General features: G+C 64.6%; 1 protein-coding gene across 1 annotated transcript in view; it reads left to right on the forward strand.

The window, feature by feature from the left end:
* LOC111149772 (potassium voltage-gated channel subfamily Q member 1) overlaps positions 1–25,310 on the forward strand; it is a 307,874-nt gene that overhangs the window by 70,242 nt on the left and 212,322 nt on the right. The window contains exons 3-10 of the mRNA XM_022507038.1: positions 7,687–7,813; positions 8,187–8,265; positions 8,621–8,717; positions 9,167–9,307; positions 18,089–18,199; positions 18,858–18,953; positions 20,944–21,066; positions 21,942–22,086. Coding sequence (XP_022362746.1) covers positions 7,687–7,813; positions 8,187–8,265; positions 8,621–8,717; positions 9,167–9,307; positions 18,089–18,199; positions 18,858–18,953; positions 20,944–21,066; positions 21,942–22,086 — 919 coding nt within the window. The remainder of the gene's footprint in view (positions 1–7,686; positions 7,814–8,186; positions 8,266–8,620; positions 8,718–9,166; positions 9,308–18,088; positions 18,200–18,857; positions 18,954–20,943; positions 21,067–21,941; positions 22,087–25,310) is intronic.

The following is a 25,310-nucleotide window of genomic DNA, read 5'->3' on the forward strand; positions in this document are numbered from 1 at the left end:
CCACACCCTGTTCCCCGCCTGCCCTGGTGGGGTCCCTCCTATCTTGAGGCCTTTCAACACCACCGTGTCCTGTAGGTCCTTCTGTGGCATTTCCACAGACCCAAGGGGCTCGTCTCGTTTCAGACCCCCCTGCCGCAGGAGGTGGGTACCCCCAGGACCCTTGTTTTGTTTATGAGGACGCTCAGGCGTTGGAAGGGTTGAATGGCGACTGGTGCCCCCTCCCTGGGGGTTCGGCAATGCTGGGTCTTGCTGTCTTGGGGGGCAGTGGGGGCATTCGGGGGCCTGCCCCACTGTCCCAGCCCAGAGCTCCCTCAGGCATCAGGGCCCTCTTCCCTGTCCTCCCGGTGGCTGACTCGGGGCCTGGCCCGCAGGCCCTGTTAGGGCCACTTCGGGGAGCCAGGACCTTGGGCAGGAAGCAGAGGGGTCCAGGGCCAAGGTTGTGGGGCTACACATTTGGGGGTCTGTGGGGCAGGAGTGGTCCCCACGGTGGGGGTAGGGGGAGTTGACCAGGAAAGGCAGGTGGAGTAGTTCCCCAGCCCAGCATGGGCCTCCTGGCCCCTCTGGGGGGCTGCGCCATGGTGCCTGTTCCAAGGTGGGATCACTTGGGGTGGGGCTGGTGTCCCACGGGGTGGGCAGCGAGTGTGCACGGAGGGCCCCAGCTGTGCTCAGCACATGTCACCGGGAGGCCCAGGAGCCCTCAGCACGGGCACGCGGCTGGGAGCAGCTGGCCGCAGGCTGTGTGCGAACAAAGAGTGCTCTGAGCGGTCTGTAGACCTGCTTCGTGCTCTCGGGCCAGCTGGGAATGCTGAGACCAGCTCCCCCTGTGGCTTATCTGCTCCCACGTGGAGGTACAACAGCTGGGCTGGCCCCTAAGCTGTCCAGGCTCTGGGCTGGAGGGACCGCACCCTGCATTTCCCGCCCCGTGGGGATGCCTCCTGGCCCCAGTCTGCCCCGGGTTTCCCAGGCTTGTGGGGGGAGGAGGTCACCCACGCCACTGCGCCTCTCCCAGTCTCTGCTCCCCTTTCTCTGCCCGGCGGTGTCCCATCTGTCCTGGAAAGTCTGGGCATCCTTCTCCCCGAGGAGGCCTCTGGGGGGACCAGGAGCGCCTGCAAAGCCGTCCCCAGGGTGCGTCCCCAAGCCGGCCAGAGCCAGGAAGGCGGCCGTCCTCTTGTCCTTGGCCCTGATTTCTGCTCTCCCCTCCCCCACCGACAACCTGCAGGGCCCTCTGGCCCGCAGTCCCCAGCACTTAACCCCTGGGGGCTGGCCGTCCACCTCTCCTGAAAATTTTTCACATAAAGATAACGGAGTAGTAACATCACAGAACCCCCGGGACCGGCAAGAGGAAGGGTCAGGGAGGTGGCCTTTACTCTTTAGCCAAAGAGAAAATATTTTCCCTGCCCGAAGCCGGGCTGTAGGCTCAGCTCATCCGAGCGGTTTAACCTTCAGGCCGTCCAGCTGCCTGTCACACGTGAGCAGCTCGTGGCCAGGACATTCCCGGGGCGTCTACGGCCTGCGATGCCGGCAGCGCCGGGCCTCAGAGCACACGGGCTTTGGACCATCTTCCCGCCGAGGATTCGCAGGCTGATAAGGAAGGCGCGTAGATAAGGTGACCAGTGACCTTCACCCCCCTCCCGGCGCCGTGGGTCCCCAGTTACGAAACGCTTGAGTCATCGCCAACCTTTCCCCCGTGTGCGCTCGCAGGGAGACCAGATAAGCACCTGCTTTTCGGAACCTTTATCTCCCCTCCTGGGATTGGCAGATCTGCTGTCACAGCCCCATCACCCCCAGACCCTGAGGGCAGGTGCAGACCGGTGTGCGGGCCACGTGCACCCTCCTGTGACTCGGGGCTCTTCTCCCTCAGTCAACTTGGACCTGGTATTTGTCAGCCAAACAGCGGGGTTTCGGGTCCGGGCCTCTCGGTGCCGAGCGGGGGGTGGGCGCGCCTGGGCTGTGGCACGTCCGCACTGGCTCGGGGCCCTCGGGGAGCGCCACACACACCCGGGCCACACTGTGGTGAAACTGGGCGGGGGGAAGCGGGGAGACCCCCCCCCTCAGTCACGGCACCACCCCAAGCTGGCCCTCTGCGCCCCCGTTCCCCTGCGGTTCCTGCGGGAGGGGGCCGTGCGAGGGCCCGGGCGTCGGGCACTCCCCTCACTCGGAGCCAGCGGCGGCCGTGAAGACGGGCACACGTACCCTACGGCTGCTCCGAACTGTGTCTGGCTGCCCAGCTCCGGGCACTACACACATCCGTGCTGTGCGGCCGTCCCACCGCCCATCTCCGGGACTCTTCATCTTCCCAAACAGAAACTCTATCCCCATGAGACACTGACCCCCCAACCCCCAGAGCCTCACCCCCACAGCCCCGGTGCCCACGGTGCTGCTTTCTTGTTTAAAACATGCAACTTGTCCTTTCCGCCCCCCTCCCCAGTCTGCACTGCGGCAGACGCCGGCGCCGGCTCCTGTGCACTCCCCTCGTCCGCACGCACCCCTTCTTTCTCCGCTCACCCCCGTGGACAGGTGGGCGGCGTGCAGGGTGGCCGTGGTCAATGTTTCCATTGTGAATGGGGGGCGTGTACTTGTGGAATTAGTTTTTGTTTCTTTCGGGAAACACCCAGCAGTGCAGCGGCTGGGTCTCTGGGTCTCTTCGACTCTCCGCGGACTCTCCGTCCTGTTCTCCAGAGGGGCTGCCCCTGCTAGGGCTGCCCCCAACAGTGCGGAAGGGGTCCCCTTCCCCGCGCCCCCTCTGGCACCTGTTTCTGGTGTGTTTTTGACATGAGCCGTTCTGACTGGTGCGAGGTGGCGTCGCATTGTAATTCTAATCTGGGTTTCCCTGTTGCCGGGCCGGCCAGAGCCTCTTCTCACGCGTCTGTCCATCCCTCCTGTGTCTTCTCTAGAGAAACGTCTGCTCGGATCCTCTGCCTGGTTTTTAATTGGGCTCTTGCCTAGGAACTGTGTGCTTAGAAGTCTAGATCATACCCACAACGCCACCGTGGACCAGCCCTTCCACCCGCCGCTAGGGAGACCCACAGGAGACCCACCAGAGAGCCCAGGATCGGCCTGGACTGAGGCCCCGGGGACGACACGAGTGGGGGCTGCTCGGCCCCTCGGCGCCCTGGAGGTGCTTCCGTCTGCACCTCTGTCTCCGTGCCCACCGTGGCCCCTCGCGGGCCCTGCAGCGGGGGGCAGCTTGGTCTGTCTGTATGACAGTATCTGGGGCAGGAGGGGTCCCTTTGTCCCCCTGGTTGGACTGTGGTCTCAGCGAGATCCCGGTCACAAGCATAGCCTCTCTCCTCATGTCTGCGGGGCAGAGCTCAGGGCCCTGCTCCGCCAACAGTCCAGCCTCCTGGCCTGCATCCTTGACCCAGGTGCACTCCCAGGGTCAGGCGGGCCCAGGCGGAGCTGGCCGGTGCCTCTGGGCTGGCTGTCTATGGAGGGGGAGCCAGGCGGCTTCCATGGGGCTGGTGGATGGGGCTTCCGGGGGGTGGGAGCGGGCTGAGCTGGACTGAGAAGGGTGTAAGGACCCAGAGAGGGGCTATGTGTGTGGGGGGGCACAGAGCACTGGGGGGGCTGGGATCGGGGCAGCACCTGGGGTATGGGGCTGCCTTGGGGCAATGGGAGGCTCTCAGGATAGGCTGGGGTGAGGCCCTGGAATGTAGGGACACTACGGACAACGAGGAGGGACAGCGGAGGCTGGAGCACAGAGTCCAGGGCAGGTAACAGCTGTTAGCAGCCTCTGCAGGGAGCCTGAGGCCCCTTTCATCCACCTTTGGGCTTGCTTAGGGCCTGGTATGTGAAGACAGATGGCCCTTGGGCCTGTTCCTGTCCGAGGGGACAAAACCGAGAGGGTGGTGGGTAGGGGTGGGGGTCACCCTCCTGGGTCTGGGCCCTGAGGCTGGAAGCTGGGCTCCCTCAGCCTGGAACCAGGAAGAAGGGGCCCTTCTGCAGGCCCCATACCACCCCCCCAAGTCTCCGCAAGTGGACGGTCAATCCTGGTCACACCCCCACGCAGCCTCCAGCCTGGGGTGGCCAGGGCACCTCCCATGACATCATCCCAGGGCCCTGCTGGCCCAGAGCTGTGGGCTAGCCCGGCCAGCCCTCCCGAGCCCAGGTCAGTGGACAGGCGGCTCTGAGAGAGAACACAGGGCCAGGCTGGCCAGAAAACCTGTTCCTCGGAGTGCTTGAGCCACAGAGAGCCCCCGGAGGGCCTAGCCAGCAGTGTCTGGGTCTGAGGCTCCGGCTGAGGCCTTGACCCTGTGCGGCACCCTACCCAGAGTCCGAGGCTGCCCATGGTAGAGGTCATTTGGTCTCTGAGCAAACGTCCATCCTCGCTGTCTCATGCCTCTGGACAGTAAAGGGCTCCTTCCCGTCCTTCCCAGCGTGCCGGCCGCACGGCGTCCGTGAACTGGGCCCTGCCTGGGTCTGGGCCTGGCTCGGACTCCACGAGCTCCCCGTGCAGCCCATCTGCAGCCCGCCAGGCCTCGTGCTGCTTTCCAGCCTCAAACAGGATTTGAGGATTAGCATGGTTTTAAATTATTCCTACACCTCAGCCCTGCAGAGGGGAACCCACGTTCTCAGACGGCCGGCCCTGGGAGGGCAGGGGTAGCTCTGAGCGGCGGGCGGGCTCTCCCGATGTGTGAGAGCAAGACAATTTGGGAAGCGGGGGAGACACAGCCACCCCTGATAGTTACTTATTTATTTCAAGGTTTTGTTGTTGTCGTTGTTATTTTTAACAAGACGTTTCTAGTGCTTTAAATCTCTTTAGGACACAACTGGGGAAGGCGCTTAAGTAATAAGCAAATACATGCAAATGAGAAAAAAACCACAGAGCGACGAGCCCAGGTGGTGAGTGGGGTGTGGAGCTGGGACAGAGGCACCAAGGACGGTTCCTCTGGGGACCACCTGGCAGCCAGGGGAGCCCTCCTCCGTGAGGATGCCAGCGCCCGTGTCTGCACTCCCGGGACAGGGCAGGCGGCCAGATGCCAGACTGCCCTCTCCGTTCCCCGCGAGCTCCTCACTGACCACGGGCTCAGCCCACCGCCCGGGACCTGGCAGGGCCAGGTTCTCGGGGAGCACGAGACGGAGCCTGTGCACGGGCCGCACCCAGCCTGCTCACCGGCCTGTCTGTGCCTCGCGGTCGTTCATTCAGGAGATCTGTGTGGAGCTGGGGCTGGGCAGCGTGCGTGGCCCTGGTGGGCTCAGCCAGCCTCCAGCCCAGGCCGCGGTCCCCAGAGCCAAGGGCGGGGTAGGACCCGAAGCCGGCCCGAGAGGTCATGGAGCCTGCAGGTTCGCGTCCCCCTGTCTCGCTCGCAGCCCCCTGCAGGGTTCCACATTACGGACGTTACGGACGGAGAACTTCTTTGCAAAAGGGAGGAGGTCACCTTTCCTGCCTTTCCTCCCGTTATCCGCCGAGCTGACCCCAACCCCGCTGGCCAGCAGAAGCATCCTAGTCAATGACCCTTGGGAGCCAGAGGACCCTGTCCAGCCTCCCCCTTGTGGCAGGGAGGGCAGTGGTAGGCCCTGGGAGCAGGGGCCCCCTGCCAGGGACAGACACCAGGGGCAGGATAGGATGGGGCAGGGGGCCGTCCGGAGGCCAGCACCCCCGGGATGGGTCCATGCTGGGCAGGTGTCAGCATCTCTTCCATCTGTAAGGCTGAGGGATAGTCCCTTGTACGGACAGAGCCCATTTTGTTTGGCTGTTCAGGGTTCCTTGAGATGCCGCATGAATTTAGGATAAGTTTTTCTATTTCTCTAAAACATACGAGCAAACGAAACAAGCCGTGGGGGCTTGGGGAGCAACAGTGTTGCATCTGTAGATAATTCTAGGGGCATTGGCCTCTCTGCCTCGTGCACCTGTGTGTCTCCTTCCGTTCCTTGTCCTGGTATTTTCCCGTTTTCACCCTGCAGGTCTTTGTCCTTCTTGGTTAATCCACGACTGTTTTATTCTTTTCGACACTGCTGTAAGCGGCAGCGTTTTTGTCATTTCTTGGGAAGGAGGTTTGTTGGCGGTGGAGAGAGCACGATGATTCGTGCGGGCTGACTCTGTACCCAGCCTTGCGGAATTCTAGTAAGATCTGACAGGTGCGTGTGGGGGGATCCATGGAGTTTCCTACGCATTAGGTCATATCCCCTGTGAACAGAGGCCATCTTACTTCTCCTTTCCAACCTGGATGCCCTTTCTTTCCTCTCCCGTCTCCTTGCTCTGGTGGGGTCACGGAGCCTGGTGTCGCACGCGCAGGCGGCGGGGGCGTTCTTGCCTCACTCCTGACCATGGAGAGGTAGTTCCTGTCCTCAGTGGTGTGCTGCTTACTGTGGAGTTTCCGGATGTGGTGTGTGTTAGGTGCCGCTGGTCTCCTTGTCATCCTGACTTGTTCTCTGCTCGCGGCACAAAGTGCTGTGGTGTTTTCTCACACTTTCTCGTGTCAGTGGAGGTCATGCGTTTCTTTTCCTTCTTCCTGTGAACACGATGTGTTCTAGCGATCGATTTTCTTATGCCGAACCATCCTTGCATTCCAGACGCGAATCCCACATGGCCGTGGCGTGGCTCTCTCCAGCACGCTCCGGAAGCAGCTCGGGCCCTGGGCTGGGCCCCTCTGCTCCTCGGGGCTTCCTCTGGCTTTGCTCTCAGGGGCCTGCCGGCCTCATGGGACGGGTTAGGAAGTGCTCCCTCTTCTTCCGTGTTTCAGAGAAATTCGAGGAAAACTGATGGGCTCTTCTCTGAACATTTGCTAGAATTCACCAGCGGAGCTTCGGGTCCCCTCCGTTGACTGACGACGGCTTCTCTTTGATGGGAGAGCGAGGTCCCTGGTCCAGTCTCCTCACTAGCTATGGACCTAGTAAGGTTTCCCAGGTCCTTCTGAGAAACCTCGGTAGGGTTGCATCTCTTGGAACCTGTCCACTTGGTCTGGGCTGTCTGGTTTCCTTTGAACTTGATTCTTATCCCGTGTCTTCGTTTGTCCACTCACCCACCCAGCAGTCTACCCAGCAGTCCCTGTGTCCATGGCCCGTCCATCGTCCGTGGCCTGGATGTGAGCCCTCGGCGCTCTGGCTTCTGCTCCTCGGGTTGGCCTGACCGCAAACTGAAATGGGGGAACCGCCGGAGCCGGAGCCCTGACTGTGGTCAGCACTGCCGAGGGGCACTGGTCCACAGCAGACCTGGTACCTGCCCTTCCTTGGAGGAGACGGCCAGAGATGGCCTCTGAGACCCTTCCCCTCCTCCTCCGGGTGCCCACCCCCACCCGACCACCCTGGGAGCTCTTGCATCTCGGCCCCAGGGAAGGCGGCCAAGCACCCCTGGATGGGGTGTCCTGGGTGGCATGGGGGCTCTGAAGCAAAACAGGGACCACTCCATGAGGATGGGCGTCCCCAGCACCCAAATCAAGATGTATGGCCTGAGCTCTGGGGACTCTGTGGTTCATGTGAGTGCTGGCCGGAGAATGTGGACCCCAGGACACCATGTTTCTCATGTTGCTGGGGACGTCCTTGGTGTGGATATCCCCTTGGGCCTGCTTGGGCCCTGGTCAGAAGAGCAAGCGGGTGTCTGCTGCTGGCGGACCCGGCCTCGGGCCGCCGCCCTGTCCAGGTGGGCCCCGTGGTCGGTGCCCCCCACCCCCGGCAGACCAGGGCCCGGGCCGCTGCCCTCGGGCGTCTCTCATGGAGGCCCCCAGCTCACTCCCCTCTGCCCCGCAGGAGATTGTCCTGGTGGTGTTCTTTGGGACGGAGTACGTGGTCCGCCTCTGGTCAGCAGGCTGCCGCAGCAAGTATGTCGGCATCTGGGGGAGGCTGCGCTTTGCCCGGAAGCCCATCTCCATCATCGGTGAGTCCTGCCTGCCCCCGGGGAGCTTCGCCCCCAGCTTCCTGGCCATGGGTTGGGCACCCTCCCCAGGAAGGGGGATCCGGCAGGGTGGGTTCCATCATGAGCGCCAGCAGACAGAGGCCCCCTGAGGCCACGGGGTGACCCTCTGAGCCCGGCTGTATAGGAGGCAGCCTCAGCCGCGGCTCGCGGGCTGGCTTGGTCGCACTCGACACGGCGTTGTGGAGGGTCTGCCACCCCAGCGGCCTGGGAGGTGGGCCTGGGTGTGCCTGAGACAGAGAGCTGGTCTCCCTGTCCGAGGGGCCATGTCCTCCTGACCGCGAGGCTCCTTCTCCTGAGCCGGTGCCTGGCTGGGTGACATGCCATCCCTCCCCAGACCTCATCGTGGTCCTGGCCTCCATGGTGGTCCTCTGCGTGGGCTCCAAAGGGCAGGTGTTTGCTACCTCGGCCATCAGGTACAGTGGGCCATAGGCTGTCCCGGCTGGGCTGTGAGAACCGCGGGCAGCGTGCTGGGGAAGGGGGTGCAGCCTCCGACCCCACACGGACTTAGGTTTCCCCAGGTTGGAGGCCCAGCAGGAGCCCTTCTAGGACTTGGGCTGGGACCTAACATTCTGGGGACCTCAGTCTGCTCATCTGCCAACTGGGGTGATCCCAGGGCCTCCCCCAGGAGCAGAGGAGTTTGGAGACCCCACCCCATGTTTGAGGGGGCAGTTCTGAGCCAGGCTTTGAGGGGCAGCCCCTGGGCAGGGGCTGGGGGGAGGGGCTGAGCAGGTGAGTCGGGCGCAGGGCACAGTGACGTCTCCCCCGCAGGGGCATCCGCTTCCTCCAGATCCTGCGGATGCTGCACGTGGACCGTCAGGGTGGCACCTGGAGGCTGCTGGGCTCCGTGGTCTTCATCCACCGCCAGGTGGGCAGGCTGGGTGGGGTGCAGGGGCCCGGATGGCGGGCGGGGGGGTGTACACAGACGAGGTAGCCACGCCCTCTCAGCCAAGGGCAAGGAGCCGGGGGCAGAGTGCGGGGCAGAGTGCGGGATGGGGAAAGGGGCTCAGAGAGTTCAGCACCGTGGACGGGAGCCGTCCTTTGAAGGCAAGGCACGATCGGAGCCTGTGCGAGCCGGCCTGTCCCTCCGGGCAATGGCCACGGCCCGACACTGGCCATGGAGGATGGGGTGGTGGCGTGTGGTCCAAAGTCAGTGCAGGCAGGGGAACCACCGGGAACTCATGGGGAACCATCAGGAGAGCCCGGAGCTTGCCCAGGGCCAGCCCCTGGCCTGCGATGTCTGTCCAGAGCGTGGTCACGGAGGCTGGGCCACCACAAGGCCTCACCTGATGTGCCCTCTGCCCGCCCCGCCCCCAGGAGCTCATCACCACCTTGTACATCGGCTTCCTGGGCCTCATCTTCTCCTCGTACTTCGTGTATCTGGCCGAGAAGGATGCTGTGAACGATTCTGGCCAAGTGGAGTTTGGCAGCTACGCGGACGCCCTGTGGTGGGGGGTGGTAAGTGGGGACGCGTGCCCTGGGCAGCGACGGGACCAAGGGTGTTGGGGTCTGGGGCCCCGTGGTAGACCCTTCATGCCCAGAGGACACTATGGGGAGGTTCTCGGTATCTCGGAACTGGCATAACAGGTGTCTGACAGGGCAACGGGGTGTGTGCGGAGTCCGGGAGCTCCTGCCTGCCCCCAGGCTGGGCTCTGTGTGGCCCGACCCAGGGCGCCAGCCATCCTTCCTTCGCTCTGGCCACGTGGGGAGGGGAGGGTCAGGCACAGGGCCTGTCCAGGAGGGTCTGTGCTGGCCCCAGGAGTGTCCCTGTGCCGAAGAGCGCAATGTTAGATAGCAGATAACCCAGGATGTGACGGGTTGAATCCTCGAGGGAGCGGAAGAGTGCTCCCCTTTCTGGACAGCGCGCCAGGCTTGGAGGTGCGGTAGCTGGGCTCTGCCCCCTGAGACATGAGAGCTCCCCCGCAGGAGCCTCGAGGCTTCCCTGGCTGCAGAGATGGGCTCCTTGGGCACACGACGGTGGGGCCCGGCACCCCAGCTTCACTTGTAAGTGGCCGGAGCCTGGGCTGGGTGGCTCCGGGCTCGCTGGGCTGCCAGTTTGCGGGAGAAGTGGACGTAAGGTGGGCGGGTTCCCAGCAGGCCAGGCTTGTGGGAACAGGGGACATTCCACCAAGGACCATGCTCGGCTGTGGACAGTCAGGCGTGGCCTCCGCCAGCCACACACGTCCCGAGTCCTGCCTGCATCCTTGCCGTGTGGCCCACGGAGTGACCGCCGAGGGCATGAAGGGCGCTCGTGACCACACCCTTCACCGCAGCTCGACCTTGTTGGGAGCAGGGTCCTCGGCACTTCGTGCGGGGTGGCTGGTAGCTCCCCCAGCCGCAGGGACTGCGACAGGCCCGGGAACCACGTGGGCAAGGCCGTGCTGCAGCCCGGGACGGACAGCTGCTGCGGGGAGGGACGGGGTGTGGGCCACAGGCCAGGCCCTCACGCTTCCCACTGTTCCCTCCTTCAGAGTGCCCTGGGGTGCAGCCAGCTAGTGCCCCCGCGGGCTCTAGGACAGAGCCGGAAGCAGTGCAGTGGGAAACAGCGGAGGACAGTGGGCCTCATTACAGGCTGAGCATGACTTGGTGGGGAGCCCCTTAAAGCTGGGGGTGGGGTGGCAGACATCCGGGCTCGTTAGGGTCGGGGGGTGCAGGGACATGAGCTGTGGTGAGGCCTTGGGGGCAGGACAGAGTCTTAGGGGCACTGGACGGGGGGTAACAGCCATGGCAGGCCCCAGCCAGGTCTGTCCCGTCTTTTCCGTCCAGAAAACATGGGCCTTGCTCTCTCCTGGGACTCGCCACCCTCTTCCTGAAAGGAGGCCCATCCCAGTTTGACTGGGGGGGTGGGAAGCCTTGCTGCGGCCCCCCAGGCCGGCCCACGCCCCACTGTGTGTCTCATGGCTGCGAGGCCAAGCACGCAGGGGGGCCCCGATGTTGGTGAGTCTCTGTCTTTTCTGGAAGCTTCCGGTGTGCCAGGCTGCTCAAGGAAGGGAAGGACATGCTGACCCAGCTCTGGGCTGGTTCCAGCCCCGGTTCCGGCCCCGGTTCTGGCATCCGTGAGCCCCCTCGGCCCAGGTGCGGCAGCCCCTAGCAGGTTAGGGCGGGAGGGCTCAGCCCCCCATGGGCAGCTTGCCGGTGGCGGGTGGAGGGGCCAAGTCCTGGTGACGGGCCCATGGGGGGACAGGCTGCCCAGAACCAGGAGGAAGTGTGTGGGTGATCGCCCGAGGCCCGGCTGATAAGTGGTGCCCAGCCGTGGCGCTGCCCTCCCTGCCTTCGCGGGCGGCTCCAGGAGCGGCAGGCGGCTGAGGCTGCTCCCCTGCCCCCAGCCCTGGGCCGCGCAGCGCCCCCACTCCCACACCTGTGCAAACATCCGCCCGCCGGCCGGGAAAACAGCCCCTTTGTGCCCAGCTTGGCACCGGTGCCCCAGCCTCGCCGTCAGCTGCAGCCCCAGCCTCGGCCACCGCGGGCCCTGGCCTGGCCATTGTTCCCGCCAGGCCCTGCGCCTCTGGGCCGCCCCGGGCCCCCCGCCCCCCGGGCTCCGGGGCAAACGGCTCCCATTCATAGCCACGGCCGCCCCTGCAGCTGTCCGGGCAGGAGCGGCCCCCAAGGCTTGAGTTATGGGCTGTGTTCCTGGCGCGTCTCGGACAGAGCTCAAGAAGTGCAAGACGGGGCCGGCCCTGATTGGGGCTTTCAAGCGAGCTTGGTGATTTGCAACTTCGCCCAGTGCTCGTTCTCTGCCCCTTCCCATGTCCTGTCTCCGTTTCCCTCTCGCAGGAGGGGGCACCGGCCCCGAGGCTCCCTGCCCGGGGCAGACAGAAGAGGGGGTGCTGCCCTGGGACACCCATGGGGGGGTGGCAAAGGCCACATGCCAGACCATTTCTGGTCTCCACACGGTGTCCGTCCCGGGCTTCGATTGCGCTCCCCACGCCCCTCACCGCACAGGCCTGGGCTTGGGCAGACCAGAGGCCGGACTGCTTCTCGGGGATGTGCAGGATAGACCCTAAGACGGGCGTCTGGGCCATCGGGAGGTGGCATGGGGAGAGCAGGGGAGCTGGTGCGCCGAGGCCCTGGAGCCCGTCCAGGCTGGGGGTGTCTGGGGGTGGCCCCAGGTGTCCTCAGCCTCTGGGCTCAGCGGTGTCTGTGGTATGGATTGATGACTGAGTTCACGAGCCGTGGCACCAGGGACAGCGGGGTATCTACCTCCCAGCGAGGCCGTCGGAGTCCCACAGTCTGAGGCATTTAAGACAAGAGCAGCGTAGTCTCTCCCAGTCTGGAGACCAGAAGTCCAAGATGGACGCGAGGGCAGGGCCGCAGTCCCTCCGGAGGCTCCGGGGAGGGTCCTTCCTGCCTCTTCAGCTGCCGGGGCTGCAGGCCTCCCCGGGTGTGCGGCCACATCTTCTGTCTCTTGTAAGGACACTTGTCTTGGGTTTAGCGCCTGCCCGGGGAGACCAGGAGGACCTCCAGCGCGCTCTCCCCGCAGCCACCTCGACAGAGGCCCTGTTTCCAAACACGCTCCTGTTCTGAGGGTCTGCGTGGGCGTGACGTCTGGGGGGACACGTTCAGCCCAGGATGGCGGAGTCCCAGCCAGACTTCATGAGAAGCCCCCCCACAAGCCTCGGTTCTAGGTCATCTGACGGGGGTGTCCGCTCAATGGCTGAGTGTCTCCTCTCGTCCCGCAGCCCGGGGGTGGCGCCCTGCTCCCCCCTGCCCCCCCAGGGGTGGCGCCCCGTGCCCGGCTGCTGAGGCGTTTAAGACTTTTCTTCGCCCTTGGAACAAAATGCGTTTGTTTGTGTTAAAGTTTGAGTGGAGGGAAAAGCCGTTTTTGCAAACACGGGCTCCTCTGTTTAGCGGCCGGGGGTCTCTCAAATCCGGAGGCTGCTGGGCTCTGTTTACCCCGTGCTCTAAATTTAGTCTTTTTAGAGCGAATGTGCTGGAAGCCCGTCCCTGCATTTCAACCGCCGTTTAGAGTCTGATTCCCGTTTCCTCTCTCCTCAACCGGCAGTTCCAGAAGGGTCCAGCCTCCAGGGCTGGACTGCCTCCTGGCCGGGTGAGGTCAGCTGGGCCTGGGGCCTGAGTAAGGGCCTGGGTGAGGACAGGACCCCCCAAGACATTCACATGGAAGCCCCGTCAGCACCACCAAGAACACAGGGCCAGTGTCAGGACCTCCTCCGTAGCTGGAAAAACTGAGGCCAGTGAGCCCAGGGTTGGCCAGCCAGGACCCCACCCCAGCACTAAGACCCCACCCGTTCTGGGGCTTTCTCTGCCTGGAGCTCTCTGCAGAGCCTGCGGGTGCTGTGTGGTTGAGAACCAAAGTCTGCAGGACCCCAGCTTGTGCCTGTAGACCACCGGGTGTGGGGGAAGGACTGTGGGCTCCTTCCCTGAGAAAGGACCTTGGCGATGGGTTTTGCAGGTTGAGTAGGAGCCCACAAGGTGAGTGGGGCCTCTTGCACCTCCTGCCCATGGGCTGATACCTGGGGGGTGTGAGGGAGTTCTTCTGTGGCTTGGAAGGCCCCATGTAGGTAGCAAACAGGGTTCGTTTCTCCTGAAGTGGGGGTTCAGCTCGTGTCTGTGAGGGCAAGAACGTTCCACGGTCAGCCTTTTGGGAAGAGACGTGGTCAGCATGAGGGAACACTGTGAGACAGGAATCCAGGTGACTCCGTGATCAGGAGCTCTGCCACCCACCAACTGTGTGGCCTGCACAGGTTACCTCACCTCTCCAGGCCCGTTTGTAAACTCGGTAGCAAACGAGTACCCACACCCACCAAAGCTGGAGAAGTCCCATCAGCAAGGACATGGGAAGCCTGGGGCCCCGGGCACCCAATGAGGAGGTGGCAAAGGCTGGCTGTGAACCATGGGGGGCCCTTGCCAGCCACAGCTCTCTAGGCCTTCCCCAAAGCCAGACACTTGGGTTGGACCTGTAGCAGCCTAATTCACACTAAAGTATTTATGGCTGCCAGGGTCTAGTCACACCCCTGATCCCTTCTGGTTTGGAGAATCTCGCTCTGCCCCTGACCAGCTCCCCACTTCTAGCACTTTCAGCCCCTTTCAGAGCAGGTGTTTCAGCCCCTCCTGACCCCAAGGGCCTCATGTTTCTGATCCCTGTCCCGAGGACCTGGGCAAGGCCAGCCACACAGAAGGGGCTCCTGGATGCCTCAGGATGGGTGGGGGGTAGATGAGGGGGGCAAACCACAGCGTCCACTTCCAAGGATGTCAACTCAGTGGCACCGTTGAACTGGTCCTGGGGCCAGTGAGCATGGGATTAGTCCGTTCCTCAGTTTCCCCATCTGTAAAACGGTGAGGCCGCAGAGTACCTCCTCGGGCTGGCGTGAGGCTCACCAGGGCCTCAGGCCCAGGAAGGCCGCAGATGAGGACTCTCCTTAGACTGTCCGATTCTCCAGGGGAGGCCGGCTCTTGGCAGGAAAGCCTACTTCTCCACGCACAGATGTGATGGTGCGTTGCTGCTGTCCTGCCCAGCGCCGGCGCAGCGACACGGCGACCGCCTTCGTCTCCTGCTCTCGGAGCTACAGCCACGGTCTGCACAAGGTGATTTTCAGGGTCCCTGGAGGACCTTCTCGGCCCTGGCAGTCAGGGAGGGCTTCCTGAATCAGTGACATCTGAGCTGAGACCTGAAGCGGAGTCACCTGGGGCCCGGAGCCCTGCTACAGGGTGGACACATCAGCCTCTGTGCCGGGCTCCGGGCTGTGCACAGGAGAAGGGCAGAGGGGTCCTGGCCACCCCCTGTCTATGGTGTGCCGTCTGCAGGTCCTGTCCGAGCCCAGCCGGTGCGTGGGCCCATGAGCGCACGGGGCAGGGGCTGGAGCCGGAGCTCCCTGTGAGCGAGACCGTGGACTCACGGAAGGAGAGGCTTCGGTCTGTGCGGGTTTGTGTTCAGGGACTTTGTTCTGCCCAAGGAAAGGAAGTCCGTTTCTTTTGGGGTGTTTGCTGTCTTTTGACCCATCGTTTGCCCGCCTGGCCGGGTGGTTCCCCAGCCCCCGTGTGCCAGCATGTGTCCCCTTCGTGGCTGTTTCCCACCAGCCAGGCCAGGGCCCCCAGGGCAGCTCCATGGTGGCCGGGGCCAAGCGTACCCTCGGGACCCCTGCCCCCTTCAGTCACGGCCCGAGACCGTCCTGCCACCCTGACTGCCCCCTTTGTGTCCTCCAGGCCTCCTCCAGGCAAGTTGGTGGCCCGTGGTGGCACGGCTGTCTCTGGCCGTGTCGCGGTATGGACCAGTGGGTTGTGCCCGCTCAGTCACGTACCAGTGATAAGACCTCGCGTACAGCACCTGCCCTTGTCAGCCTCAGTCTCTCCTCCATAAGCTGGTCCCTAACTCATGGCACCATCCCAAGTTTGCCAAGTGGATGCACCACTGGTGTGAGTCCCTCGGTGTCTACACCAGCGCCGCTGTCGCACCCACATGTGGACAGATGGCCACGCCGCCTCCCGATGGGCCGGCCAACCCCCCAGGGCAGCCCCGGTTTCTGGGCTGGGCCTCCCATCTCGTTGGAGGTTGGCCTTCCAGGGGCTGCTTTAGAGAGGAGCACAAAACCCGGGGCTGGCTTCTCAGGGGATGGTTCTAGAAAGTTCCCTCAACCTCCTGTCCCTCAAAATGTGAGCAAAGACACAGACAAGCACACACGCTAGCACTAGCCTCCAGAGGATGAGGATGGCTCGGTTCCCCTCCCGCCTGCCTCCACGGCCCTGTCCCCGGTGTCACACATCTGCGGGTTTGCATGTGAGCTGGTCTGCCTGGGCCGCTGCCTGGTGGCCGGCCACCAGAGGAGGGCCGTGGGGGCTGTGCTGTGTCTCCCCACGTCTTTGGGCCCAGGATGTGCAGCTCTGCACCCCGGACCACCCTGGCTGGGGGCAAGTGGCGAGCGCGGTGGCAGGAGAGGGGCCGCCCTGAGCTGCCTGAGTCTGTGATTTCAGGAAGAGCAGCAGCTCTGGGGGGATGGGCCTCCGAGAGCCAAAGGACGTCGGTAACAACGTGGGTCTGTGACCTGGTGTGAGAGGCACGTGCCCTCTGCAGGGTGGGGGACGCCTGGCTGGACACCCGGTGTCCGCTGGCCCGCCGCAGGGAGCCCTAGTACCCCAGCTGTCGTAGGGCTGGGGGGTTTGGGGTGCTGGTTGGCCTGCTCAGGGAGATGGTCTTGGGGGCCCTGCCTGTAGCCCCCCATTTGCTTCCCCCTCATCAGGTTTTCTTTTAATATTCATTATGATCACTTAAAAGGTCATATGTTTAAGTTTTCGGGATGTCCTTAAACCTAGCCCCTGAGGTGGGAGCCCCCCACCGGTGGCCCCCGCCTCACCCTGCCCAGCAGCCGCTCGCACACTTACTGGTCTCAGGTGCTTTCTGCACTCTCAGCGGTCACCGTGGACCCCAGAGAGCCTCTGTCCATGTGGATTGTACCTATCCACGCTCAGCATGGAGGAAAGTACCCCTGAGCCATTTTAAGAAGTTTTCTTGTTTATTTATTAAAATGGCAGCAGACCCGTTCTATGTTTATATAAATAAAAAGACTTTACGAACATTTTTACTTTTTTGGAATGGCTAGGTACAGCTCTAACATCGCCCTCCCCCGTTCGCAGCCCCAGACCTGCCCTCGCTCCGCATGCCTGGGTGCTCTGCACAGGCAGCTGCGGCCCAGGCCTCCCATGTGGGGCGCAGGCCGTGGGAGAGGGGGCTCCAGGCCTCCCCAGGGCCTCTTACCTGCCAGCTGGTCGTCAGGCTGGCCCTCAGCCCGGGGGTGGTCTGGTCCCACCCTGCAGGCACCTGTGCCGCGGTCGGGTGTGCACGGGTGCGTGTGTCTGTGCGTGTGTGTGTGTGTGTGTGTGTGTGTGCACGCGCACGTGTGGTGCCCCAGCTGCGTGGGAGGCACATTTGTGGGTCCGCACCCGCCTCCACGGGCTCAGGTATCCCTTGTACAGGACAGGGCCATAGGCAGCACCATGTGTTCCATGTTGGGGGGGTTGGATGTGTGTTTCTGAGGGTCGGTGGCCTTGTGGAAGTCCCAGGACCCCAAGCAGATGCGTGGTTAGGCTGCCGTGGGCTCAGCAGTGCCCGGCCCTGGCTGCCCCCAGCACTGGAAGCTGAGCGCTTGCCCAGACTCACCTGCCCGCTGATGGGCTTGTTGTCCCGCCTGCCCCCTCCCCTGTCTGCTCCAGTGCTGTGAGCGGTCCCATGGGTGTCCCTGCCTGGCCGTGGCCACTGGGTCTCTCCCACCCTCTGAACTCCACGTCCGGTGGGGCGTATACACCAGGGTCCTGGGATGGACAGCCACTGCCGCAGGCCTCACCGTGTCCTGTCTGGCCTCACCTTCCGTTGGCGTCTGTTCTGTGGGCTGCCCTGGCTCTCTGTCCCCCGTTGCCCACAGTGGCTCCTCGGGGCCGGGCATCGAGGGAAGGCTGCGTGCAGACCTTCCCAGGCCTACCAGAGTCTGTTCTCGCCTGGCCTGGCCTGGAGGCTCCCGAGGGGAGAAGCCAGGCTGCTCAGAACAGGACCCGCCTGACTGTGGGGCGGGCAGGCGCCATCCAGGCTCACCTCCAAAGGCAGGAAGCCACGTGGATGCTCTGGGCCACTGTGCCTGCGGGTGTGAACAGGTGCACAGGACGTGGGACCCGGGCATCCTTGGTCTGCTGGCCAGGCTCAAAGCCCAGGCTAGCAAAGCCCATGGACGGCCCCAGGGCCCAGCATCCAGGCAGGCATGGGCCCGAGGACGTTGGGGCTGAGTGACGGGCACAGCCAGGCTGGGCCCTCAATTCCTGTGGGATGGCGCTTTCAGGCTCATGCTGGAGGCCGCCGGCAGCCGATCTCAGATGCTAGCGGGACGGGAGCCTGGGGCGGGGCAGTGCCCGTGGTCCCACCGCCACCTCCAAGGGTCGGCTCCCCCACTGAGAAGAGGGCTTGGGCTGTATCTGGTTCTCTTGGAAGAAGGGGGACTGAGCCATCTGGTGCCCAGGGTGACGTCAGGAAATGGCGCCTCACCCCTGTCCTCCTGGTGGAGGACCAGCCTCGGTGGGAGCTTCTGGCCTCCTGGGCGGCGGCCCTGCTGTGGGCCGGGGCAGGTGGTGCACCAGGGAGTCCTGCTGGGGCACGGCCTCATTCCTTGCATGGCCTTGGCTCTGGGAGAATCGGCTGTCCTCTGGGCAGGAGCCCCATGTCAGCAGAGCGGTGGGCTCGGACCAGACAGTCATGTGTCCTGAGCTTCCGGGCCTGACCCTTGCCCCTGGCCCCTCTCACAGGTCACGGTCACCACCATCGGCTATGGGGACAAGGTGCCCCAGACATGGGTCGGAAAGACCATCGCCTCCTGCTTCTCTGTGTTCGCCATCTCCTTCTTCGCGCTCCCAGCGGTAGGTGCTGTGTGGCGGGGCCGTGCACGCTCCCCCAGTGGGGCTCCCCCGAGCACAGGGCCCGCTCACCGAGGCGCCCCCGCCCTCCTGCCCCCAGAGCGTCCTTGGCAGTGGGTGTGGGCAAAGGTCAGTGGGGGCCTTCGGTAGCAGACAGTCGGGTGCAGACGTGGATTCACCCCGAGGGGACACGGGGAGGCCCCAGCAGCAGCCGCCCCGCGATGGCGGAGGCAGAATCTGTGCGTCTGCTGAGGCCCAAGCTGGGTCTTGACCCACGTCCTCCCCAGAAACTGTGGACCATGAGGGTGGCACCTTCTAGTTGCCTGTGTGGGCACATGTGTCTGTGTGTCCCTGTAGGGCGTGGGCGTATGTGACACGTCACTCCCCACGGGCACGTGTCTGGATTCCGTGCACGTGCCGCACACATGAGTATGATTGGTCTCGGCGGTAGACGAGGGGCTCGCTTCCCACCAAGCTGGTCCCGTCTATCATATTGGCAGTCCCGGGCATGCAGCTGCAGACCCTCTCAGACGGGGCTACCTTCCGCCCAGGCTGGCAACCAGGCGCCTGCCCTGCGCCCCTGGTGCCTGCCGTGTCCCCCAGGCCGGGCCGGGCAGTGGCTGCCCGAGTGGACATGAGCCCCGGTCTCGCTGCTTCCCAGGGGATTCTCGGCTCCGGCTTCGCCCTGAAGGTGCAGCAGAAGCAGAGACAGAAGCACTTCAACAGGCAGATCCCAGCGGCAGCCTCGCTCATTCAGGTAAGAGCACCCGCCGTGGGTGCATGCGGCCTCGCGGCGGCGGGTCGACACCCGCCAGATCTCAGCGTCCATTCTGAGATCCCAAAGCTGCTCTCAGCCGTGACGCTCGGAGCGGATCCCTCCGGAGTCGAGATGCAGACTGTGGGGCCACGCCAGCTAGTGGGCCCGGGATCGCGGGGTGCCCGGCTCCCTCCCTACAGGATCCTGCAGAGGGTCACATGCTTTCAGGGAGGGCCGGGGGGGGGGGTGCACCCTGACCAGTTCCCAGGCAGGGGTCTTTCCATGGGCCTCTCCCCTCCCAGCCACAGAGGACAGCTTTGGCGTCTTGTTCCTCTCAGCCTCCTTCCGTGGCCACCCCCCCCCCGCCCCAGGCCACCCCACCCCCGCTCTGCCCTGGAGCAGGTCTGGGAGGGAAAAGGGAAGGGTCCCCATGTGGCCATCCCCCAGGGGGGCCGGGGCTCTGCTTGTGCAGTATGGGCACCTTCTGGGTGTCCACGGCACCCCATGGAGCTTGGACACCCCTGTGACCGCAGGTGGGACTGGTGAGCCGATTGCATGGCTGCAGTGGCTGATCGGGGCCCCAGGGCTGCTGTGATGAGGCCTGGGGGCTGGAGAGACAGAGCCTAAGAGCAGCGGGGGAGGAGGAGGGGCCCTGAGCTCCTGAGCGCCCTGCCCCACCCTGTGAACCAGGGCCCCTGGAACCCACCAGACAATGGCTGGTTCTTTTCATGCCAACAAAGACCAAAAACCATCTGAAAACCAGGTCCCAGAGGGTCTGGGGAGGGAAGAGTCGGGAGGAGCAGGCCCAGGGCCGGCCCGGGGAGTAGTTGAGGGGGATCCTGGGGCGCAGGCGTGATCCGTGTCCAGCCGTGGGTGTGGGGCCCTCTGCCCAGTGGGGTAGCTGCGCCCAGGACTGGATGCCCCCTAGGGACGCCCTGGGGTCCCCCTGTGGCCTTGTCTCCTGTGCCCTGTGCGGCCCCGTGAGGGACGCTGGCCATCAGGCACTGCTCCGCCTGGGAGCCAGAGCTCAGCCCCGGGCTCCCCGCGTGCCTCTGAAGCCCTTCCGGAACCCGCCGTCTGGGGCCTGGACATGGACCTGGACGGGAAGGAAATAGCAGGGGCCATAAAGCTGAGGGGCTGGGCCCCCGCAGGCCTGGTTTTATGGCCCCACAGCCTTCTCCTTTCGGGGAGACCATAAATCAGGCCGTAAAACCAGCCCAGCCCGCTGTGGGCAGACCGCAGGCAGGAGGGGAGTGCGGTGGATTCCTCGTGGAGTCTGGTACTTTGGGGGCGAGCCCCCTGCAAAGCCCACGCTGAGGCAGGGCATTCAAGGGGCTGCGGGCCTGCACGTCCCCGGGGAGGTGGGAACGCAGTTCCTGGGCAGTACGCTCGTGGGCAGTTCGCGTGCCCACCGCTTGGCAAAGTGGGCCTCGGAGGGGTCAGGCCTGTGTGGCCTTTCCCATAGGTGGCATGAGGGCTGCCCTGTCTGCCCAGGTCCCCATCGTAGGGGGTGTCACGGCCGCCTGGGACCTTGCCAGCCCCACTGTCAGTACAAGGACCCCAGGGGCATCCTCATCAGCAGCTCCAGAGGCTCCCCATGACTACAGATGGCACCAGGCCCCGGGACCCCGCATTTGGGCCTCTGGGAGGGGCCTTGCTCCCCCACCCCTTCTGCCGGGTGCCCACAAGCCCGGGTGTTCTGTTTCTGAGCCCGTCCCTGAATCTGCCGTGCACACCCGCCGGCTGTGGCCCAAGGAGAGGCAGCCGGCGGGTGTCTTTGCCTCTACGAAGGGATCAGGCTGGGGGAGGGGGTGGCAGGTGCGTTGGGGTCACAGATGAAGACCTGCGTGGCGTTCAAGCTGTGAGTCCCAGGCAGCGCATGAGGCCCTGGGAAGTGGGGGGCTGGCCTGCAGGCTGGGGTGCCGGCAGCTCCCACTGGAGGCCGTCAGGCGGTTGGGCCGCTGACCGCTTCTCCCTCCTACTGATCCAGACAGCGTGGAGGTGCTACGCGGCCGAGAACCCCGAGTCCTGCACCTGGAAGGTCTACGTCCGCAAGCCGGCTCGCAGCCATGCTCTGCTGTCCCCCAGCCCCAAGCCCAAGAAGTCTGTCATGGTAACAGCCCCTGCCTGCCCCCCAGACGGCATCCCTCGCTAGCGGGCCGGGAGGCCTTGGGGCCACAGCTCCCAGCCAGGCTTTGACCCTGGGTTCAGCTGAGCTCTGTTAGAGGAGCCCCACCGCTCCGGGCCCGGGGTGGGGGTTGGGGAGCATGACCGGGTGCTGCCATGCCGGGGTCCCCCTGGCCCCAGGGATGTGTGGGATGGGGGCTACAAGGCTGGGGCTGTGGGGGGGGGGGGCGAGAAGGAGCCCCAGGGCGGAGGGCGGGCCGGGATCTGGTCTGTGGTGGCAGAGAAGGCTCTCGAGAGGGCCCTGGTGTCAGACTTTGTCTGCGGGGCATGGTGGGTGTCGGTCGGGAAGGAGGTGGCATCCCAGCTCGGGGAAGAGGCCTGAGGTCGTGGTGCAGGGGGGCTGGGCAGGCCTCGGGCAAGGATGTCATTTGTGGTTGTCTGCTGTGGTGAACGAGGTGTCCCTGCCCACACCTGGTGGGGATGCCCAGCTGTCCCCAGAGCCCCTGCACCCTCCAAGTCCCCATCTCCTCACCATTGACCCCTCAGAGCAGCTCTGCCGGCCCCGGCCCACCTGCCGGCCACCCTGGCACACGCCGCCGTTCCTGGCGGCCTGCTGGCATGTGCGCCTGTGCACTCTGGGTCGTTTACCTGTTTGCCGGCTTCCGGCCACCTGCCCCTCGGCCCCGGCCCCCCGCAGGACCCCAGCCTCTCCGCAGGGCCGTGGCCCCCCCGTCTGCATACAAGCCAGCCAGTGCTTGGCCCTGAGGCCTGGCTCTCTGGCCGGTGCCCAGCGGGGACTGCCAAGGGGTTCTGGGGCCAGCGGACGCCCAGGAACCGTTGACTTATTGCTTGTCGTTTTAGGTGAAGAGAAAGAAGTTCAAACTGGACAAGGACAATGGGCTGAATCCCGGAGAGAAGGTGCTCACGGTCCCCCACATCACGTGCGAGCCCGTCTCAGAGGACCGGAAGCCAGACCACTTCTCTGTGGACAGCTGTGACAACTCTGGTGAGAAGCCTTCACCCTGGGTGGCGGCGTGGGGATGGGGACGGGCACTCGGCTCCTGTGGACCTGGCGTCTGCCCCGTGACACCCTGCCCCCCACCCCCCAGCTCAAAGGCAAGTCCTTCTGAGGAGGCGGGACCCCACCCTGGAGAGACCGTTCCTCTTGCTCTGTTCCACGCGCTGGGCTGGAGGGGCCAGCCCTGCCTCAGTCGTGATGTGTAGCTGGCGCCCCGAGGCTGGCAGGATGGAAGAGGCCCAGGCGTGTTGATCCCCCATTCCCGGTGGAGCGGGGACGGGACCTCCAGAGCCCACTCTGTGCACCCACCCTCGTCCCCTTCCTCAACACCGCATGTCTTTGCTTTTCGGGCATTTCTGTGTCCATCTCTCCCTTCTGGGACCTCTTCCTGGCCCCCAGCGGAACATGCCAGCTTACCAGCCGCTGTAAGGACAGAGTCATAGTCTTGACTGTGGCAGAGAGGGACAAGCTCATATTGGTCCTGAGGCTTTGGGCTGACGGGCGCCCGGCCCGCCAAGTGCTGGGTTCTCAGGCGGCGACCCCCTCATGCATCCCCCTGCGTGGGGTCCCAGTCCCCTGGCAGCAGGGCGGAAAGCGCTCCGGAAAGGGGCCATGGCCACTCCCTGCGCCTCAGGGCTGCCTGTGGACCGGGCCAGGGCGCCCACCCTGCTGGGCACTGGGCCACCGCAGCCCCATCCCATGCAGTCGGGATTCCGCTCTGGCCTGAATCTGGCCACTTCGCTGGTGAGCCCCCGGGATGCGCTCCCTGCCCGCCCCCCGGAGTGGGCACAAGGGACAATTGTGCCAACAAATGCCCGGGCCCCCCCAACTCCGGATCCAGGGGCAGGACCATTGTCGCAGTGCAGATGGGGGCTGTGCGCAAATGCTAATGGGCAGGTCGGGCGTGGGGAGCAGCATCTCTGCTGTTTGCTGAATGTGGGGCTCCGCATTCAGACTGTTTGCTGGTATGAAGTGCCCAGGACGCCTGCAGAATGGTAATGAGGCACGAGAGCGGGGAAGCCAGGCTCCCTTTGTGGAATGCTTTTGCACGGAGGAGTTTTGCTTTCCCGCCGACACCATAAGTCAGCCCAGCCCGAGCCACGGCGTTGCCAGAGCCTGAGCTGTTGGCCTGGCCCCCGGGGGCCCTGTGCAGCCCCCAGCCTGGGGGTGGTGGCTGAGGCTCACCAGAGCCCTGGTGGGGGACAGGGGGCCTCATCCCGGGCAGATGCCGTCACCGGGAAGGGCCCTAGCCCCGGTCCCAGCGCAGCAGGGCGCGAGCAGCCGGGCTAAATCCTACCCCGCCCCGGCCAGAGCCACGCCTTGCACCCGAGCCTCGCCACGTGCACGATGTGGGTGTGCCGAGGGGCATGGGGGGCAGGCGCCCTCCCCTTCCCGGCTCTGGCCTGCACACAGCTCCCCACTTCTGCGGTTTCTTGAGCCCATGGAGTCTCTGGGCTTCTGTCCTGTGAGACCTAGGGTCCTGGGAAGGGCAGTCCATCCACATTCATGGCCTCCAGAGCCTGGTCCACACCCCTGTCGTTCCTGAGCAGGTCTTCCGTGTTCGTGGCAAGGGCCCTAACTGGCCGCAGGAGGAACTGTGGTGGCGGCAGGCAGTGTGGACAGCAGGAGCCCTGCCCTCCGGGCTCCCATCCTTATACAAGTTCCAGCCCTCCCACCCCTGGCTGCTCACACCGTCCTGCTCACCAGGGTCTGTGGTCCAGAGCCCACCCCGTGCAAGGCCAGGGGGACGCCCCGGGATTGAGGGGCATCAGGGCCTCCTTGGCATCTGGGGAGGAGGAAGGGCCCCAGCGAGGGCGCTGAGCCTGTGGGCGTCGGGGGGACAAGTGCCGGGCCCAGCCTGCTCTGGCTCAAAGGCTTCTTGGAAGAGGTGGCATCAGTGCTGGGTCGAGCTGTCTGGGAGGGAGGGAAGGAGCAGTGGTGGATGGGGGAGGGGGTAGCCATGCCCCCGTGGCTCCGTGTGGTCGCCAGCCTGGGCATGCCGCGTGCTTTCCTCCTGCACCCTGGGAGCGAGCCCGCCTTCCCCGTGGAGAGGCCTGCATGGGCTCCTGGCGTGCGGGTGTGGCCATGATCCTCCCTTCCAAGACTGGAGCTGGGCCCCAGAGCCTGCAGATGCCGGACGGGCTGGTCCCCAAAGTCCTCAGAGCACTAGTGGTCATGGCCAGGTTTGAGTTCTCCAAGGCCCACCCAGGATGGCATGGATGGGGAGTGGACAGGACAAGCCAGTGGGCCAGGCCAGCACCAGCAGTGCCATGGTCCCTGAGGGGCTGGGGGTCAGAGGAACCAAAGCCAGTGGGAGGGGGCCTGCAGCCCCGGGCAGCGTGGGTGTGACTCCCAAGGGCAGAGCAGAGTGGAGACTCAGGGGGTACTGGGGAAAGGGAAGCCTCCCCTTCCATCGCACACTCGGCAGAGGTGAGCTGGTCCAGGGAGATGTGCTGGGGAGGCGCTGATGCAGAGCCTGGCCCGTGGCGGTCAGGAGTCTGCTTCTGCTCGCAGGTCATTTCCAGAAGAGCCTAATTTGTGGCGCGCCGTCGGCAGCCGGCACAGTGCCCCTGGCCGCACATGCCAGGCCTCCCCTCTCACACTGCCCTCTGGGCAGCAAGGGTCAGATAGTGCCCTGCCTGCTGCCGTCTACGGGCCTCCACCCCAGGTCCCACCCTGCGCCCCGACCCATGCTGCCGTCCTCCGTGTTTGTGTTTCGCCTTTTAAAATTCTCTGTGTTGGTCGCTTGTGTGCCGTCGACCCCAGCTCGTGCTCGCTGGCAGGTTTGCTGGGTTTCTGCTTTGGACTTGGGGTTTAATGTCCTTCTTCCTGAAGGGCTTTCAGTGGTTCCTTCAGGGAGGTCTGGATGGTCAGCTCAGTTTTCATTTGTCTGAAATTGTCCTATTTTGCCTCTGCCGTTGGGTGGTGGTCTGTTGGGGAAGAGGTCGTGGGCTGAGGTACGGACGCCACGGGGTCCTCTGGGTGCTGTCCAGCTCCTTAGTGCCACTGTCACCCCCTGGAACTCTGGTGCTAGGTCGTGTCTCCACAGTGGAGCCCAGGCGGGTGCGGCAAGCTCTCTCCATCCCGCCATCCGCTGTGATGCCTGAATCTGAGGGTTCGTGTCTTTCCCACGGTGTGCACATAAGCAGCAAGGGTCGCTGCCCTCATGGCTCCGATCGGCCCTGGGAACGTCGGCTCAGCCATCTCAGCCT

Source organism: Enhydra lutris, unplaced genomic scaffold (assembly GCF_002288905.1).
Source record: "Enhydra lutris kenyoni isolate GAN:26980312 unplaced genomic scaffold, ASM228890v2 scaffoldscaffold22, whole genome shotgun sequence".
In the NCBI taxonomy this organism is placed as follows: Eukaryota; Metazoa; Chordata; class Mammalia; order Carnivora; family Mustelidae; genus Enhydra; species Enhydra lutris.